The sequence below is a fragment of the Microtus pennsylvanicus genome, chromosome 6 (genome assembly GCF_037038515.1).
Source record: "Microtus pennsylvanicus isolate mMicPen1 chromosome 6, mMicPen1.hap1, whole genome shotgun sequence".
Classification (NCBI taxonomy): Eukaryota; Metazoa; Chordata; class Mammalia; order Rodentia; family Cricetidae; genus Microtus; species Microtus pennsylvanicus.
The window spans coordinates 42,872,776-42,893,414 of record NC_134584.1 but is presented as its reverse complement, the minus strand read 5'-3'; the positions used below and the strand labels follow the sequence as shown (position 1 = coordinate 42,893,414).

The 20,639-nt window shown below is 39.8% G+C and overlaps 1 protein-coding gene across 1 annotated transcript in view; it reads left to right on the top strand.

Annotated features, from left to right (window-relative positions):
* The window catches only part of Depdc1b (DEP domain containing 1B), a 59,444-nt gene extending 57,875 nt beyond the window's left edge, over positions 1 to 1,569 (top strand). Inside the window, exon 11 of the mRNA XM_075977839.1 lies at positions 574 to 1,569. Within this exon, the coding sequence (XP_075833954.1) occupies positions 574 to 735 (162 nt within the window). The 3' untranslated portion in view covers positions 736 to 1,569. The remainder of the gene's footprint in view (positions 1 to 573) is intronic.
* Positions 1,570 to 20,639: the final 19,070 nt, after the last annotated feature.

Genomic DNA, 20,639 nt, shown 5'->3' with positions numbered 1-20,639 from the left:
GGCACCAGCATCAAATATATAACAAGACTAAAGGGGAGCGGGGATCAAGAAGTCACGCAATTGGACTGTCCAATTCCTGTGGCTCTTCTGTGTAGTAATAAGAGCAGCGGGGCTGTGTTCCCAGCACCCCGGCCGCCTGCTCGGCTAGCTTATGCCCGAAATAATTACACAGACACTGTATTCATTTAATCACTGCTTGGCCCATTTCTATCTAGCCTCTTCTAGGCTAATTCTCACATATTAATTTAGCCCATTTCTAATCATCTGTGTAGCGCCCCTAGGTGCGCTTACCGGGAAGATTCTAGCCTATGTCCATCCTGGGTCGGAGCTTCATCGTGTGCGTCTGCCTGGGAGCTGGGAGCATGTCGTCTCTCTGAGGCATCTCCTCCCGAGAGGAGAGCTGTGGAGTCTGAGCTCACTTCCTCTTCCTCCCAGCGTTCTGTTCTGTTTACTCCTCCCACCTATCTTCTAACCAATGAGGGCCAAGCAGTTTCTTTTTATTTAACTAGTGACCTTCCTCCATCACTTCTGTGTCTTTTTTTTTTTTTTGACTCATATTGGACTCCTGTTCAGTTTCAGAAATCGTACCCTGAAGTCTACCAGGAGCGATTTCCTACACCAGAGAGCGAAGCGCTTCTCTTCCCTGAAAAGCCCAAGCCCAAACCGCAGCTGTTTATGTGGGCGCTGAGGAAGCCTTTCCAGCCGTTTCAGAGGACAAGAAGTTTCCGGATGTGATGCGGTGACGGAGCTTTAGAGACCTCAGCGCTCGAGACAGTTTTCAGTCAGTCGAGGCTCAAGAATGCTAAGTTATAAACTACTGAAATAGAGGGTTTCAGAGAAGCCGGACCTGACCCTTACCATATTGAGCCGTTGTCAGTATTTTTATAAATCTCAATGCTGTTTTTAGAGATGTACAAATCAGTGAACGATTACAAGCCAAGTGTATAGTGGTGGTGCAACAGGCTTGAGATTGTTGCAGAGTCTAAAGGTAAAGTGTTCCCCCTCTTCTATTTGTTGTTTTCTATAGTGTGTAAAGTTCTTTGTGTGTGCTTTCTCCTCCCTGACACGTCTGTGAAAACCAAGCCTAAGAATAATGTACATACTTGAATGAAAACCACACTGGGTGCTGTTACTGTGGTACATTGACTTCGTTGCCAGTTGTGATCTCTGTGTACATCCCATTTTGTTGTTGTTGCTGTTGTGCAAAAGTCCCTACTGTCTTGCATTGTGTTGGCTGTGCTTTTCCTTGCAGGTTTGTCAGTTGCTGTGAAATCCACTAACGCTGGCTCTTTGATCTCCCATATATCAGTCTGCAGATGTGTGGGTGTGGAGTAGATTTGCATCTGCCCACAGTCGTGTGTTGTGAGTCTTAGCTAAAGACCGAAGGTTGAGCTGGATGAATTCTTTGGGTTCTCTTAGACCTGTAAATCTAAATTAAATCTTTGTTTGGTTTCATAAAAAAGTATAAATAGGTTTGGTAAGATGAAATTACTTCCTTTATGAATGTATTTTCTCAGCTTCTTCATCCTTTTGAAAGTAAATGCAATGTAAATAAATCCTGAAGGTTTTAATACTGTGCCTAGTGTTTTTCTTTTTTTTAATATTATGTCTAGTGTTTTTCTTTTTCTTTTTAGATAAGTTAGGGAGCCTCCTCAAATGCCTTTGTTAATATATTCACATCACTCGGTGTATCAGAAGTAAGTGAGGTTTATTTTGGCTTTCATATTGGTTTCAAGAGTGTTCCCCAATGGCTGTTTGTCTGACTGTCTCTGTCTTTCCCTCCTTCTTTCCTCCTCCATCCTCTCCCTCCTCCTCTTCTCCCTTCTCTCTCGTTTCTTCTGCAAAATAGTGGAGCACCTGCATTACTTCTGAGTGTACCCTGACATGTTTTTGTGCTCTCGTCTTTGAGATCGGCCCCTGTTCTCCTGGGACAGAATATCTTCCATGGTCTACAGAGATTTAACCCATTTAAAAATGGAGAAGTGTCCATGTTGGCCCAAGTACTGTTCCAAATATTTAATGTGAAGGTGAATTTTAGACTTCAGCGTTCTTAGACTTTGACATTTTGTTAAAGCAAAGTCTAGTTCTGCTTTCTGCTCAGTCCTGGCCTCTCGATCCTGCTCTCCCTTTTACACTCATATGCACACACACACTCACACACACACGCATGTGTACACACATGCACACCTGCCCACACCCGTTTCCTTTCATAGTCTGGCTCAGGGTCAAGTTCACTCTGTACTCTCCCTACCTCAGGCTATGCTTTCTCTCTTACCTATGACTAACCTCTTCCACCATACCTAGGAGCAGGCATAGCCTTCCTTTTTTCTTTCTTTCTTTCTCTTTCTTTCTTTCTTTCTTTCTTTCTTTCTTTCTTTCTTTCTTTCTTTCTTTCTTTCTTCTTCTTTTTCTTTTTTCATTCAGTTAACAGCCAGTGATGACGGGAGGACTGGCACTAACGTTTGTGTCCCTTTCTGGAAGTGGGTCCCACCTCAGTTCAGCTTGAGGTGATAGCCACAGCCGATACTCTGAATTGCTGTCTTTGAAAGACTCAGAGTCAACAGGACTCAGCTAAGCTGGATCTTTAGACACCCTGAAACCATTTATTATATAAAAATCTATGGTTTCATGATTTATAGTGGAATTTTTACAGCAGCAATTGAAATGATATAGTTTTTAAATGCTGTCTCTTTCACCCCTTCTGCCCCCTCCCTTGCTTGAAATGGGAATGTCTCACACCACCCGAGACCCTCAGTATAGTGCTGATCGGAGATAACAAGCTGTCACTGTTCTTGATTTTAAAGAGAAAACTTTTAGGACACTTGAGAGTATTTGCATATTACTTTTATCATGGTAAATGAAGGTATTTAATTTTTATTACTTTTTGTATGGATTTAAATGTGCTAGAATATGCATATGTGTATTGGTAAGTGTGCATCCTTGTGGAGTTCATAGGAAGCCATGGATTGTCCTGCTATGGCAACTCCACTTTGCTCCTGTGATGTGGGGTCTCTTACTGGACCTAGAGTTAGGCTGGTGACCGGCAAGTCATAGGTCCTCCTGTCTGTCTCCCACAGCACTGAGGATACAAGCAAGCACTGCTTTTTATGTGGGTGTTGTATCTAAACCTGGGTGCTCAACGCTGGGAGAAAGGGGTCTTTAACCCATCTCTCTAGCCCCGTGAATTTACTTTCTATTGCACTGGGGTATATTGTGGTATTTGATTTCTAATATGAGTTCACCATTGAATTAGGTAGAAAGTGGTATAAATTCCAGTCATATCTTAATGTATTATGCTAATTTTTTAATACATGTCTAGATTCTGTTACTAATGTGTGGTGGTAGTGGTGATGGTGGTGGTGTGTGTGTTTGCTAGCCTTGAGTTTGAGGTCTCTTGCCTTCATGTTACTTTTTGTTATGTGAATATTTTACCTTTTCCATGTCTCATCCCAGTTAGGACCTCTAAAAGTAGAAGTAACACATGTTCCCTTATAAACACTGCAGTCCCCTTATGAACACTGCGGTCCCCTTATGAACACTGCGGTCCCCTTATGAACACTGCGGTCCCCTTATGAACACTGCGGTCCCCTTATAAACACTGCAATCCCCTTATGAACACTGCGGTTCCCTTATGAATCCTGTGGTCCCCTTATGAACATTGTAACATCTCCCTTGTCTTTCCCTTTCCCTGATCAATTCTTTTTGCTTCTATTTGTTAATCTTATTTTCATTTTTGTTACTATGAAAAGGAATGGGCTTTGCTGTGTGACATTTTCATACATGTGCTTCATTCGGCTTTGATCTTATTCCTGTCTCTCCCTCCCTTCATACTTAACATTCCCTTGCTTGCTGTCCCTTCTTCCCCCTAAATTATCCCCTGCTTTCATTACATATATTTCAGTACCTTTTCCTGTCCCCTGACTCCTGTTTGGACTTTCCCACCCTTTCTACTTTAATGTTCATACACACTCACTCACACACACACACACACACACACACACCTCTATTCTACATGCAAGAGAAAATGTACTTTTTAATTTTTCAGAGTCTGCCCTCTTTTACTTAACACAATAGTCCCTAGTTTGTCTGTTTTCCTTTGAATACTATAATTCCATTTTTTATTAGAGTGCAATAAGATTCCATTGTATATATCTACACTACATTTTCTTTATGCATTTATGTGTTGAAAGATGTCTTGGGCTGGTTCTGTACAGTACCTATTGTGAGTATAATAGCAGTAAAAATGGATGTACAAGAATCTATGTAGTTTGCAGACTTAGAATTCTTTGGGGCCTGTATTGGGGTGCTATAGCTGAATCATCTAGCAGTTCTTTTCATTTTCTTTGGGACCACCAACACCCATTTCCGCAGGGACAACCTCAGAAGCATCAGTTTACATCCCCATCTGCCGCGCTTACAAGTTTCTATTTCTCCACATCTACCCCTCATGAGCATCGTGGTCATTGATTCTTCCAAATATTTACAGGCTATTTGTGGTGTTCCACCCCTTGAGAAGTGTCTGTTCAGTTTATCTGTCCGGTTTTTGATTAGATGATTTAGGTTTTGGTATTTAATGCTCACAGTTTTTTTTTCCAGGTCCTAGATTTTGTTGCCTTGTTCATTTTTCTGTTGCTGTGGTGGATCATCACAATCAAAACCAGCTGGGGAGGAAAGGGTTTATTTCCGTACACCTCTTTATGGATCATCATCAAAGGAAGTGAAGGCAGGAGTATTTGATTTTTGAAGAGCAAAGATGCTGCCTGCAGTAGGTCGCAGATGCCTTCATTAGTTCAGCAGGAAAAGTATTCATGGGTTTTTACATTGCAGGGTTTGCTAAACTCATGTTCTACCCTCCTGTTCAGGGAAAGAAAATGGGAATGACAGGATGCTAAGCCAATAAAATGCCACTTAGGTTGTTTAGTGCATATCTGTTTTGTTATATAAATGTCACTGTTTTCTAATGAATCTAAGCTTTTGTTTTAAATCCCCTTAATAATATTGCAGGTTCCTCTTTGGAGATTGTTGAGCAAATTTTGTTTCAACTGATTTTCTGTTGCAAATTATGTTCTTTAGAAAGTGTTACCACCCAGTCATCTTTCCAAAACAAAAGTAACTCATGGTTTGGTTAGTTCTCTTCAGCTCGCAACACGTCTCTTGGTTCTTCTGCTCCAATAGGAAATGGACAATATTTAGAGCTTTTTCTAGAGAATGGAAGGACAGTTTCTCCCTTCCTCCACCCATCACAAGCTACAGACTGCTGCCAGTCTCGTCTGCAGAGTTCATCTCCCAGTCACAACGAGGAAGTCTTCTGGAGTGGTATGTGCTAGTGCTCTATGTTTAGCAAAACAAATAAAGCTTTATTTAAAAAAAAAAGAGGCCTAAAAATTGTTTTCATGGAAATCAGTAAACTGCAGTTGGCGTCCCGAACTGTTTTTATTTTGAATGCTGTAGACAAATCCAACATGGGAACATGGAGGCCTTTTACTCGCTGTTTCCACAAGGGACTCACACATGACCTTTGAAGAGGCCTGGCGGGAAACAACCTCAGGGTTAATTTACTAAGATAGCAAGACTGTAGGCTGCTGAAAATATTTGTATAGGACAGCACACTGTCTGACTCTCGGAGGCCTCGTGGCTCTACTTTATCTGTAGCTATGGATACCAGTATCTATGTACCTTTATTTTAAGTTCAGGTCTGTTAGACTCAGCAGCTAGTAAAAGCCAAGAGTCAAACTGTTGGGAGAGAGTTTTAAAAATTAGATTCGTGTGGCTGAAAGCTGAATCACCTGAGATCTTAATGATGAGCATGACAGAGGAGGCAGAGCACATGACACCAGCTTTCTGGCCTATTAATTGCATAATTAAAAAGAATTAAACATGGGGTTCTGCGTGAACATTTATCCTAAAGACAGTGCTTCACCACCTTGCCCAGGCTGGTCTTGAGCTTGTGGACTCATGTGATCCGTATGCTTCAGCATCCTGAGTGGCTGGCTGACTTTTGAAAAGGCCCTTGGCGTTGGGCTGGAGAGATGACCTGTGGTTAAGAGCACTTGCTCTTACCTGGGATTGGTTCCTGGCACCCACATGGTGCTCACAGTTATCCGCAGCTTCAGTTCTGGGGGATCTGACCTCATCCTCTGAACTCAGCACGTGGTACACATACAGACATGTAGGCAAAACACTCATACACGTAAAATAAATGAATCTTTTATTTATTTATTTATTTATTTATTTATTTGTTTGTTTGTTTGTTTTACCTCCCAACCACAGGTTCCCTTCCCTCCTCTCCTCTCATTCTCCCCTTCTCTACCCACATCCAATTTACCCCGCCTCTGTTTCTGTTCTGAAAGTGTCAAGCCTCTCATGGGTATCAACAAAGCATGGTGTATCAAGTTGTAGTTAGACTAAGAACCTCCCCTTGTATTAAGGCTGGACAAGGGAATCCAGGATGAGACATAGGCTCCCAAGAGTCAGCTGAAGCATTAGGGACAACCCTTGCTCCCATTAGTAGGAATCCCACAAGTAGATCAAGCTACATAACTGTAACATATATGTGAAGGACCTGTGTTGGCACCATGTAGGCTCCCTGGTTGTCAGTTCAGACTCTGTGAGTTCTAGGCTAGTTTCTGTTCATTTTCTTGTGATGTCCTTGACCCCTTTGACTCCTATGATTCTTCCTCCCTCTCTTCAGCAGGGTTCCCGAAACTTGGCCTAAAGTTTGATTATTGGGTCTCTGTGTCTGTTTCTACTAGCTACTGGATGAAGGCTCTCTGATGACAATTGGGGTAGTCACTAATCTGATCACAGGAGATGGTCAGTCCAAACTGTGTATCTACTATTGCTAGGGTCATCCTCTTAGCTGGGGTCATCCTTGTAGATTCATGGGAGTTTTCCTTTTATCACGTTTCTACCTGACCCTGATAAGCGCCCCTCACCCCATTTCCAGTTGTTTCTTTCAGTACTCTCCCCTTTCATCCATTCCCCCAATTCGATCCCTCAAGATCCCATCCCCAATATGGCAGTTTCTCAGAAAATTGGGATTCCATTTACTTCAAAACCCAGTGATAGCACTCTTAGGCATATACCCAAAGGATGCTCAATCATATTACAAGGACACTTGCTCAACTATATTCATAACAGTTTGTTTGTAATAGCCAGAACCTGGAAACAACCTAGATATCCCTCAACAAAAAATGGATAAAGAAAATGTGATACATTTACAAAATGAAGTATTACTCAGCTGTTAAAAACAAGGACATCAGGAAATTTGAAGGCAAATGAATGAAATTAGAAAAAAAATCATCCTGAGTGAGGTAACTTAGACCAAGAAAGACAAACATGGTATGTTCTCACTCATAAGTGGATATTAGCTGTAAAGTTAAAGATAACCATGTTATTATCTGCAGACCCAGAGAGGCTGGGTAACAAGGAGGGCCCAAGTGGGGGGGACACATGGATCTCCCTGTATAGATGGAGGCTGCATGTTGACCTCCTGGTCGACCAAACTCAAATAATCACACAGAAACTATAATAATTACAGCACTGTTTGGCCAATAGCTTAGGCATATTTCTAGCTAGCTCTTACATCTTAACTCATTTCTATCTGTGTGTCACCGTGAGACTGTGGCCTACCAGTAAGGTTCCAGAGTCTTTCTCCTTTGACAGCTACATGGCGTCTCTTATTTTGTCTACTTGCCCCCTGCATTTAGTATAGTTTTTTCCACCTAGCTCTATTCTGTCCTGCCACAGGCCAAAGCAGATTCTCTATTAACCAATGATAATAAAACATAGTCATAGCAATCAGAGGGGAATCCAACATCATCCCTGGGAGTGGGTAATAGATAATAAATACATTTTAAAAATACTTAGCAAAACCGGGTTGTGGTGACTCATGTTTTTAATCCCAGTACTTAGAAGGCAGAGGTAGGTGGATCTTTGTGAGTTCAAGGCCAGCCCGGTCTACAGAGCGAGTTCCAGGATAGTCAGGGATACACAGAGAAACCCTCTATTGAAAAGTCAAAAGAAAAAAAGAACTTAGAAAAAAATGTAAGACTTCTAGGTAAAATGTGCAGAATGGTCAAACTTACCTGCATCAGATTATCTCAGCATTCTGTCTTTGATAACCTCTGATTGCTTTCTTCTCTAATCAAAATGCTAGGTATAATTAGAAACAATTATTGCCTGCAGATGATGATTTTATATTCAGAGTCCCTCACTTTTCTGTTTTACAAAGTTTGCATTGTGTGATGTATTAAGGCCATAGGAGGCACCTCACTTAGCTTATTTGACTTTTCACAAGCCATGATGCATCTAAGGAGGACGGATTTCCAAGTCGAGTTCTTCCTTGTGCTGATAATTATTGACTTCTATGGGAAAGAGTGGTGATTTGTCCATTGCATTTCAGTAAGTCATTAATTGTGTGAAAACGATACCTTAAAGAAGCATCCATCTTCCTAGTAACCAGAGGACTTCCACTAACACTTCTTTACAAGTGGGAGAAAAGAATAATTGCCTGAATTCAGCAGCAAATAATTTGGAATAAGTGTCTAATTACTAGATTTTAAAGAGGAAAAATTTCTTGGCATCTTCAACTTGAGCAGAAAAACTGAGGTAGGAGAACTGTATACAAGCCAGCCTCTTGCTTTAGCTCTGTTCTCTGCTCTCTGAGGGTAGCTAGGCTTGCTCCCTTCCATTGGATTTTAGTCCTCTTGTTTAGTCCATTTGTTTTAGTCCTCTGACAAAAATCGATGTTTTAATCTCTAAACCAAGCGTGTTGTAATAAATGTAGAGATGGCCATCTAGGTCAAAGCATAATCCTCCAAGTCATTCTTTTGCAGTTGCTGGTGTTAAAATATAATAAGCATTTTAAAATAGCAGAGCAGAGAACTCATCGTTGAGGTAGCTGAGAGCAGCTTCATGGGCAATTGATGACACTGTGACGGGAGTGATGTGTAAGAAACAGTGGTCCTGCCGTGGAAGAGCTGGAGGAAGCCTTGTCTCCTCCATGCTAACAGAAAGGTAGTGGGGCAGGTGGCAGTTGAGAGAGTCTCAGGCAACTCCTGATCCAGTACCGTGGTCTTTCCCGGTGGAATGTGTAGCAGCCATATTGGTTAGAACCGAGAATATGGATATTAGTCTTTAGCGCGGCTGGTAGACAGTTATGCAAGTGTCATGGTGTAAGTTATGAACTCTCCAAGTTGGTTTTCACTTCCTTCCTTCCTTCCTTCCTTCCTTCCTTCCTTCCTTCCTTCCTTCCTTCCTTCCTTCCCTCTCTCCCTTCTTTTCCCTTCCACCCTTTCTTTTTCTCTCTCTTTTCTTAGTTTCTGATGAGTTTGTTTTAATTAAAATTAATTGTATACACTGAGGGGAATGACTACTATTTCTATACATGTTTACATTGTATATTAATCATGTCATCACCCTTCTCTCTCTCCCCACTGTTTCTTCCCTCACATTCCTTTTAATTTTGTTTCTCTGTTTTTTCCCTCTCTCCTTGCCCCCTCCGTTCTTCTTCTCTCTTTCCCTCTTCTTCACTCTTTCCTTTAAAAGCAAAGCAAAGCAAAACAACAACAAAACAATTGCTGCATCTGTTCAGAGGCATTTAAGCTGATTCCATGCCTCGCTCAATGGAAAGACCTCACACACTCATGGTTTAAAAGACTTAATATTGTGAAAATCTCCTCACTGCTCTTCCCTTCCTCCTCATTGCTGCCCCTGTGCCTTTACTCCCTACTTCCTTGTTTGTCCTCAGGATCTGGTCAAACTGTCCAGTGCCAATGTTGGTATTGCACTTTCACATCAGGATCATTACTGTGACGTTAACACCCTCAACAGAATGTATTCAGGCTGCAGGACATCTCCTCAGAAAGACTAGTTAGCTCTCCACCTATTGAGAACCCTTTTATTTATTCAGCTTACTGTGGAGCCTAATGTCTGATACCAAAGGCTAGAAAATGAGGCAGGAAGAGTGATGGCTGTAACTCTTAAAGGACCTCAGCTCAGGGAAGAAACAGCTACATCTACATCTAAGTATAGACAAAGAAATCAGTGTCACATACAGTACAGAGCTGAAGAGGAGAGGTAAGTGTCCCAGGGAAGTTGGAGGGAGATGTCACTAGGAGCTGCCATTTAAGATGACCTCTGAAGATGTGTTCATCAGCAAAGAAGGTAGCATAGTGGCATCCTTTGAGGGAGCATCCTTTGATGACCACTAGAAATGACTTGACAATTCACATTTCCCAGCTAATAGAAACACTTTAAAGTCTAAAAGGCCTTTAAAGAGAGGGGCAGCAAGGGTTTCTGTGAACTGGCAGTACAAAAGGATTCTTTCTAGGTGCAGATGCTTTTGAAGTCTCCCCAGTAGCATCTTCACGATGGCCACCGTACTTGCATATTCGACACTCTTACATCAGGATCCCAGTGCTTCTTGGAATCTTGGATACTTTTCAGGTTGACGCTGTGTTATCTTTCTCTTTCCACCTTTTCACGAGGCTCGCTTGTGGTGGGTCCCTCGAGGGCATTGCCGGATTGCTGGCGTTGATGAACGGTCCCTGTGCTCTGTTTCAAGAGTGGTCCTTTTATGATTGGTTTTCATTTTGCTGCCAGCAGCCTGATATCCTGAGCCCCTGGGTTTGCTCTGCTCCTTTTCATAACACTTAATGAATGTTAGAACTGGCTCCACAAATGCATTGCCTGAGCTTCTTGCCGGCAGTGAGAGGCTTTTAATATTTTCTCCGCATGTGAACTCAGTGTTTCCTTTAGCATTTCTTTGATTTCCATGTAGTTAATCTCCTACTCCCGCAGGAAGCCTGGGTCTTCAGTGATTTGCCTTTTGAATTCAGTGAATACATCAATCACAATAAATGGCCTTTTCAATTGTATTGAGTACAGTTATATAAATCATACTCTCATTTTGTATCATTATTGGTGTTAATGACAGTTTTTAGGACTTGGAAAACTGAGTTTTAAGAGCTGCTACAAAGCAACAAGTTATCCCATTAGATTGAAGATCACCTGACTTGTGGCTTGATGCTTGCTTTCAAATTCTAATCACAAGTGTGTGTGTGTGGGGTGTGTGTGTGTGTGAGTGTGCGCTTGCATGTGGACATTTTCTTAGATGTCTTAATATAAAATAAGAATACTAAATAAGCATCTTTTAAATTATTTCAAATTCCCTGATAATATTTTTGATTAAAAAACAATTGATACAGGATCTCTCACTGCAGTTTGGGCTTGACTTAGCCTCACAGTGATTCTCCCATTTCAGCATCCTGGGTGCTGGGATTACTGTTGTGTGCGGCCATGTATGGCTAGTTTATTATGGATTGTAAGTAGACTCTAACTTCATAAACATGCAGAGTTTTGAGTAGACATAAACAGGAGTTGAATTCTAATCTATTAATGTTGGTCATATACTTAGATACTAAGATTTTTTTCATTAAACTTTTGAGTATTTACTTCCATCTATCTTTCTTCCCCTTTTAACTCTTATGTTCCCCTCTACTCCCTTTCAAATTCATGATTTTCTCTTTTGTAGTTGTTGTTTTACACACACACACACACATGCACACACGCATGCACGCACGTGCGTACACACCCTTCTGATATGCCAACATAGACGGAAATTCTACAAGGTCTCAACCCTAGGTGTAGAGCTATTGTCAGTCAATGGCTGCTGAAAAAGAGGATTTGTTTTCTTCAGAGTCAAGCTGCCTGATTGACTATTCATCCTAAAACACATGTACAAGAACAACTCTATTGTGTTCTGGGTCCTCTGTTTATCTTAATAGATATCGAAAGGATGGGATTTTAATATTCATATTCATGCTTTATATTTTTTATTACGTGTGGATTTTTCCCTCTCTGTCCCTGAGCACACCATCAATTTGTAGGTGGCATGAAGGATGAACTTGACAGTTTGTGTGTTTCTGTTCTTTAGGTAAAATTAAAATGGGCCCAGAGACCACCACTTTTTTCTTCCTTTTTTAGTCTGGAGAAGATTTCTTACAAGACATCTTTCGGCAGTGGCCTGTGCTTCCATGACACACTGGACACAGTCTTTCTGCCACAGGACACAGCGTTGTCCTCGCCCTTCACTGCCCGGGCATGTTGCCTTTGCAGCCACCAGCGACATTTCCAGGGTTCCAGTTGTACATGGCTTCTCATTTTTTCACTGCCCTACTGGACTGTTGTGACATTTGGGAACACTTAATACTTGCTTCAAAATTATACAGTTTGGTGCCTTTTTTTTTTCTATAGTGTATTCTGGAAGTTAGAAATGCTAAAAAAAATTATATTAGAAATCATCTCAGAAGCTCTTATTTCAATATTTTCACTTGAAATTGAATCTTGGGGCTTACTCATTTATGCTGTGAAAAGGCCTTTAAAAAACTATTAATTTATGAGGATTTTGTATAAGGTTATTGGCTGAAGGAATTCCCACAGCATCTCCCCACTTTGTCTAAATAAAAGAATTCCAAACCCAGTATATAGTTTTGTACAACCAGTGTAAACAATATCAAGCATGAAACATATGCTAAATGCTTCAATAATTATTCTATCCTAGGGGTCTAAGTCTTGTATTAGAAATTGCTTCACTGATCCATGAAAGGAAAGTAACTACAACTATCTAGTCTTCAACCCCATTAAAGACCCAAAAAGGGAAATAATATTACTTGAATAAACAGAAAGTACAATCAAGCAATGTCCAAAATGTGCAATAAATGACAGAGACAACTGTCTACTTGGGCAATCACCCAAAGTCTCATTTGCAACCTTGGAACAACCAACTTTGGCAAATGCCCAGAGTATCTGACCGACCATTTCAGAGGCAGGAAAATTTTCAAAACCATCTTACTCTGTCTTGGCAAGGTTTGGCAGTCTTTTTTCTTGTATCCTTTTTGTCCAGTCCAGACACCAAGCATTTTGTCAGTGGTTGAGGCAGGGGCAGTTCTCTGCCCAAAGGCCAATTTTTCCAAGAAGACAACAAACTCTAAGTGGAGTGTCTTTGATGCCCAACATTCTTTCAGGAATAGATCAGTGCTGCCAAGAGCAATTGTGTCTCAAGTCAACAGAATTCCGAGTTATCTAAATGCCATATTCTACAGTTCTTTGACATGGTTGAAGATTATTTATTTATGTGGAATACAATCTCTATGTATCTAAAGAACCTGATTAGTATTATGACTATAAAGATGACAAACATGGATGACTATTGACCTATAATTATTAATACCTATATAGCTTAAAGACAAAGGCTTCATATTAGAATATTAGACAATCTTTAAACAACTATGCAGCAAATGAGGACAATGACCTCAAAGTATAAACAATGTATAAGTATCTTGATCAGAGGTAGAAATGTATAGTGCAATATAATATATATATATCTTAAAATTGTATCAATATACAAAATGTTTTAAGCGGAGGTAGAACCATGCATGCATACAATATGACAAAATAACCTTGCGTAGGTTTTCAAATATTGTAAACAGAAATAGGAGCATATTCAATATAACAAATATAATTTGAATTTGTATCAATATATAAGAATCTATACCAATGTAAATTGTCTACAAATAATAGCTCACATTTATTCTATTACTCACTATTATTATTAGTGTGAGTAAGCTCACACTAATCTACCTATTATCCCACTCAATTTCCTTTTTTTTCCCAATGGAGATCCCTGAGCCTACATAATTTCCACCCCAACCTCCAACCAGTTAAAACCAACCCCTAATTGATGTTCCTAACCCTAAGGACAAACTTAGCTGGGAGAGGGGATGTTGTCTTCTAGAATTACTTCCAGCTGTTATAGGGGTGATGTTCTTTCTATGGGATCCTATAAAACTATAATGATGGTTAAGTTTCAAGATTACTGTCTGGTATAATTGCAAAGAGTCTCTGAGTAGTCAGTAGGGTCTTTCTCATTTGAAGTTCTGGCCAGAATATAAGGAGGTACACCATTTCAGCTAACCAAGTTGGAATCATTTTGAGCAGCTGGTACCCAAAATTGATCTTAAAGTAGCACTATCAGCACTATGATGTCATATCAACCAGGTGGAACCATTGTTGTGGGACCCCTTCTTCTTCCTGGAAACTTCAAAGATAACTGCAGGAATATTTGTTGTTCATTGTGGAAAACTTAAACATCATTCATATATAGACGTATATTCAATGAAAGGTATGATAAAGACAAAATATTTATGAGGAAAAGTAAAATCTTTCCTAAATTCATTCTTCTTTCTGTCCCATACAAGATGGCTCCTTATATGAGACAGAAACTCTGAGTTTTTCTTTTAACAACATGCTTGGATATATAGAGAAGGATAGCCATCATCCAACTCCAAAGCCAGCTTTGATTTTTAGTAGAGATACATATGAAGGCGTAAGTCATAAACAATGCCACACCAGTTTGGAATTATGATTAATAGGGTGATATTTATTTAAAGGGCAAAAAACTTACAGATCACCGTCAGCCCTCTGCGTAACCAGGAAGGAAGTCTAGTCGCCAGCGGAGCAGGAAGTGAAGAGAGGAGAGGGAAGTGGCCACTTTTTTAAAGGGAGAGAGACCACGCCCCAATGGGCTGGTATCTCAGCGGTGATAGGCTGGAGGAGTGGGAGGACCTCCCGTAACATACATACATGTTTAGGTAATGAAATTTTACCCTGCAGATGATATGTCACCATAAGTCAGATTTCTCTTTGCTTGGTGATTCTTTCTGGATAGCTATCTTTTCTTCTTTAGGCATCTAGATGTCCAAGGTCTCTTGAATTTTTGAAGATGGATATTTTCCTGCAAAGACAAGAACAGAACCCTGCCCCAACCGTATATGGTTTCCTTACCACCTGTATGATTGTCACTTCTGTGGAGGAACTCTCATTTCTTTCTCAAGAGGTTTCTATTTTTCAAATATTTATTATTTTTGAAGGTATCCATAGTTTTTATTCTCCTGTGAAAACAAGAGCGAAACCCGTTCCTCAACATAGCACATCTCCTGGTTTCCATTCTGATGTCAATACATCCTTGAAATTCACCAGCTGATTTAATTCAGAAGTTTTTTTCTATTATCCAATGTTTCTCTGCTGCCATTGTTTCTTTCTCATTAGTTAAGAAAATTCAAGGTTAATAAAGCATTATGCAATCTATTTCTGGGGGTATTTTCTATCCTTTTCTGTTTGTTTAACTTATCCCTTATAGTTTGATTTAATCCTTCTATAACTTCCTGGCCTGTAGAATTGTTTGGTATATCTGCAATATGCTTTATATTATAATAAACAGAAAACTGTTTCATTTTCTTAGAGACATATGATGGACCATTATTGGTCTTTATTTGTACAGGTTTACCTATGCTGACCATAACTTTTAATAAATGCATGATTACTGAGTCAGCCTTTTCTGAGTTCAAAACAGTTGTCTATTGAAAACCTGAAAAAGTGTCAGTGGTGTGGTGTACTTATTTTTATTTTTCAAATTCTGCAAAGTATAACACATCCATCTGGCAGATCTCATTCCTTTGAGTAACTTTTGGGCTACTCCATTCAGGTAATGGTATTTGGTTATAGAAAGAGCAAGTAGGACATTTCTTTATAATTTCCTTAGCTTGTTGCCATGTAATAGAAAAATCTTTTTTAAACCTTTGCCACTGACATGTTTTTTTTTATGAAATTCTGAGGTCTTTAGTACATTTACAATCAATAACTAATCAGTTTCTGCATTACCATGTGCTAGAGGATCTGGCAGACCTGTATGGGATCGCATGTGTCTTATGTATATGGGACAAAGCCTATTCCTGATTATATCTTGAACCTGAATGAATATTAAAGTCAATTCTGTATCATCTGCTATAAATTCAGTGGTTTCAATATGTAAAACAACTCTTTTTTGCATGTTGCAAATCAGTAGCTATATTGAGAGGTTCTTTAAAATCCCTTAGTATCATGAAAATAGCATATAATCCTGACTTTTGGACAGAGATATAAGGACTTTGTTCCATTTTACTTGAATCTTCTGCATTGTAATCTGCTTTTCCTGATTTATTTGCATCAGTATAGAATTATGGGCTCTAGTTACTGGTGTGTTGTATACAATGTGGGGAAGGACTCAAGTAACTCTCTTTATAAGGTTAATTTTATCACTTTTGGGATAGTCGCTATTAATCTCTCCTAAAAAATTAGCACAGGCTCTTTGCCTAGGTTCATTGTCTTCCCATAATTTTTAATTTTATCATTAGTAAAAGGTACTATAATCTCTTCTGGGTCTAGTCCTGCTAGTTGACAAAGACTCAATTTTTCTTTTATAATTAATTCAGAGACTTTTTCACATAAGTTTTAAAATTTTACTCAGTTTATGTGGTAAAAAGATCAATTCTCAGATAGCATCTTCCTTCTACATTAAATTCCTGTAGGGGAAATTCTGAAAGGCAATATGACTAGAATGCAATTAAGATTTGTATCCACCCAATCCACATGTGCCTTCTGTAATTTCTCTTCAACCAAAGTTAATTCTTTCTCAGTGTCAGCTGTTAATTCCCTGGGAGTATTTAAGTCTTTGCCACCATCTAAGGTTTTGTTTAAATAAATTATTAGATCAGGTGTTATCCCAACAGCAGGCCATAGATTGAAAATGTCTCCTAACAATCTTTGAAAGTCATTAAGAGTCTGCAATCAGTCTCTCCTAATTTGTACTTTTTGTGTTCTAATTTTCTGTAAACCTATCTTCTAACCTAGGTAATTGATAGAATCTCCTTTTTGTATTATTTTTCAGCAGCAATTTGTAATCCCCATTTAGGCAAAACTTTCTTTATTTCTTCAAAAGTATCTACATCAGATAACAAATGTCATCCATGTAATGGTAAATTATAGACTTAGGAACTTGTTTATGTATTATTTCCAATGGCTGACTCACAAAGTATTGGCACAGGGTAGGGCTATTGAGCATCCCCTGTGAGAGGATAGTCCATTGATATCTCCTAGAAGGCTGAGAATTATTATAAGTAGGCACTGTGAAGGCAAATTTTTCTCTGTCCTTTTCTTGTATAGGCATAGTGAAGAAACCATTTTTTAAATCAATAACTATAAGAGGCCATTCTTTAGGTAATAGGGAAGGCAAAGGAATTCCCGATTATAGAGGATCCATAGGTTGAATTATCTTATTGACAGCTCTTAGACCTGTCACCATTCTCCATTTTTCAGATTTCTTTTTTTTCCTCTCTCTTTTTTAAAAGATTTATTTATTATGTATACAGCATTCCTTCCATGTGTGCTCGCATGCCAGAAGGGGGCTCCAGGTCTCCTTATAGATGGCTGTGAGCCACCATGTGGTTGCTGGGAATTGAACTCAGGACCTCTGGAAGAGCAGTCAGTGTTCTTAACCACTGACCCATCTCTCCAGCCCTTCAGATTTCTTTTTAACAACAAATACAAGAGAATTCCAAGGGATGGTTGATTCTTCAATATGGTGAGCATCTAGTTGCTCCTGTACCAGCTCTTCTAAAGCTTGCAGTTTCTCTTATGTCAAAGGCTATTGTTTAACCCATATTGGTTCCTCAGTTGACCATTTTAAAGGTAGAACTGTTGGTACCTTTGAAGGTTTGCTAGCTGTTTTGGGTTCTTGTGCAGCCTGAATGGCTGGTGACCTGTGTATAGTACCTTCCCAGAAACATGAGTTTCTTAAGGCTATTGGCCGAAGAAGTTCCCACAGAATTTAACCATCTCTTCCTCTATATCTTCTTACTTTTAAGACTTGCTTTTTAAAAATCCATATTTCAATATCTCTCAAACTAAGATGCATAATTCAATGACTGTATTGGAGTTCATTGGCAGCAGTTTTACTTTTTTTTTCTTTTCAGTGTTGCAAAAATTATCAGTGCCCTAGTTTTCATAGAGTGAATCATTTTATTCCTATCTTTTAAGGACAGATAATGGAAAGTTGTTTATAGAGTTAATGTCATTGAGTATTTTATGACATAAGCCTTCCTAAAGGTTCCAAGCTTGTATCTTTTCTAGTCCAATGTTTTCTCTGCTGTCCCATCTTCTAACTTATTCATACATTTACCCATCCATTTGTTCTCATTTGCTAGTGAAGATTAAGGTTCTAACTGTAATATAAGTGATTTTGAAATATATACCCCCTTCTGAAAATTTATGTACATGATTTTATACTTGGTCTGATCAAGACACCTTTTGGTAGCCATGATTGGAGCATGAGAAACTGATTCAGGGTTTTTATAACTAGCATGAAAGAAACTGCCTGCGTTTGACTTTTTGTTACTATAGTATAGGCTGTTTTAAACAGTGCTGGCAGTATGAAAACTCAAATGATCAAAAGAAGCAAGGGCTCTCTCAAATTTTGTATATCTTAAAATTGAGTAAAAGAAAATTTTGTATTAGTTTTGACTTCATAAGCAAAAGAGGCTATAGGAAACCCCACCCCCCCCCCAAAATAAATAAGAGTAAAATTTCTTTCAGAGTGTGGTGGGTTTGGTCACTCTGGGAAGGATAAGTTGGATTAGAACAGGTAGAGGTCATTTTTGGTCTCATGGGAAAAGGGACTTACCTTTTCATACAATTCTTTTTATACAATTCTTGTTATCTCAAATAGAGACAACAGAAAGACCAGAAAAATATGGCATTGTTGGCTTAGTGGTCTGTTCAGATCTGAGCTGTGATTCCTGTAGAGAAAAAGCACCCAAAGTTTGGAGAAAGCCAGGAGGATACTTTAACGGTGCTCCCAATTTTTCCCTGTTGTGTCTCTTCCTACAGTTTCAGAGATGCTGTGAAGACACCTCAGAAAGAAGGGACTCCTCCTATTTCCATTGCACAGTGGTGTGAGTGTGGTGAGTGTGTAGACTGATTGTGTTCTGCCCCAGCCATTGTTCCAAAAGCCGAAGTCTCTTAGTCTCCTCACAACCAAGGGCAGACAAGCTGAAAGTGTTGCCACCTGGATGTAGCACACTCCAGGCCTTTTGTCTGCCCTGGTATTTCCACCTCCCTCCCCTGCCCCAAATACCCCTTGGTGAGCTACTCTCTGGTACTCAACCTGTCAACTATCAACCCCTATGGAATTGTCACCTCCATTTCCTTCCCCTCTGCACACCTCTTCCCAACCACTAGCTACAACCTTGTCCCACTGCAGGCAACCCAGATATTCCTTCTGCTCCCTGCTTGTAGACATGCTCTGAAATGAACAAGACAGGGAACTCCTCTAGTCTCTAGTGATATGGTACCTCATACCCTGCACAGAGGATGGGACCCAGCTTCCGTCTTGGGTCTGGGATTCCTCTAACATATACCTGTCCTTAAATTCCCACAGTCTTAGCCATCATAAAACATCTTACTACATGTTGTAGTTACTCTCTTTCATGGGTGAGTCTGCATTGTAAAATGTTTCTGTTCAAGTCATGGTGTGGGCTTGTGATTAAAGTCAGCCCAGGACGCTGATGTTCTGAAGTTGTTTCTCCATCCATCTCTCATCCCAAAGAGGGTATCCAGGCATATGAGATAGGGAAAAGCAGGACTGAGGTCTCAGAGATGTTCTCTATTGCACTATGTGGCAGATAGGTAGTTTGGTCAGCTGCCTCAATTGGACACGTCTCGTAAGCCCTAAAAAAGGAAACATATCAAGGTGTTCTAACCGCTGTTATAGAAAGTTCAGTGAAGGGGGAGTTTTGAAACTAAAAAAAAAACCTACATAAGTATTTTCTTCGGAAAACAAAAACAAACAAGCAACATCAACAAAACAACAGTCATCCCAAAGATATCCTGGTGGGTTGACATTCTCTTCATGGACTGCTGATTAGGAAAGTTTCTGGGTAAACCATGCTGTTTGTATCCTCTATAGAAGTATACAGATGCATGCCCACTGCATAGTGTTGAGTAACCAGAGCCAGTTGGTTGTCTTCTAACATAGCATTGAGTTTTATTCCCAAACCGTTTGCTAATTTTATTTAACTGCAAATCTGTTCATGTCAGTTGTATTGGGTGTCCATTCCTAAACCTGTTTGTACTACTCACATTAGTTTTTAGTTCATAACAGATTAAAACTTAATGGCTTACTGGTTTTAAAAACAAGAATGAATTGCCAGACATGGTGGTACCTGCTTTTAATCCCAGCACTCAGGAAACAGAGGCAAGTGGATCTCTGTGAGTTTGAGGCCAGCCTGGTCTACAGAGTGATTTCCAGGACAGCCAGGGTGATTATACAGAGAAACCCTGGCTTATAAAACAAAACAAAATGAAAACAATGAATGTTTGCTAAACCTTAGTGTCTGTGGGTCTGGGATTCTGTTCAGCTTGATTAGGGTAACTGACTTGGAGATACTTGGAGGCTCTGACCAAGTTCCTGGGAAGGTTTGCTGTCCTCTGAGCACTTGACTGTGGCTGATGGAAGTTGTGCTAATATGACTCAGGTTTGCAATGGAAAAGCTGATGGTGGCTGTCAGCAGGAGGCCTTCGTTTCTTGCTGTGGAGTCATCTGCTTAGACTGGCTGAGTGCCTCTATGACATGACAGTTGGCTCATCCCAAAGTGAGTCATCCTAGAGAGGACAAGATAAAAGCCATAATGCTTTCTATGATAGCGTCATAAGTCATGCATAGTCATTTCTGAGATGTTCTGTTAGTTAGACAGCTCAACCCT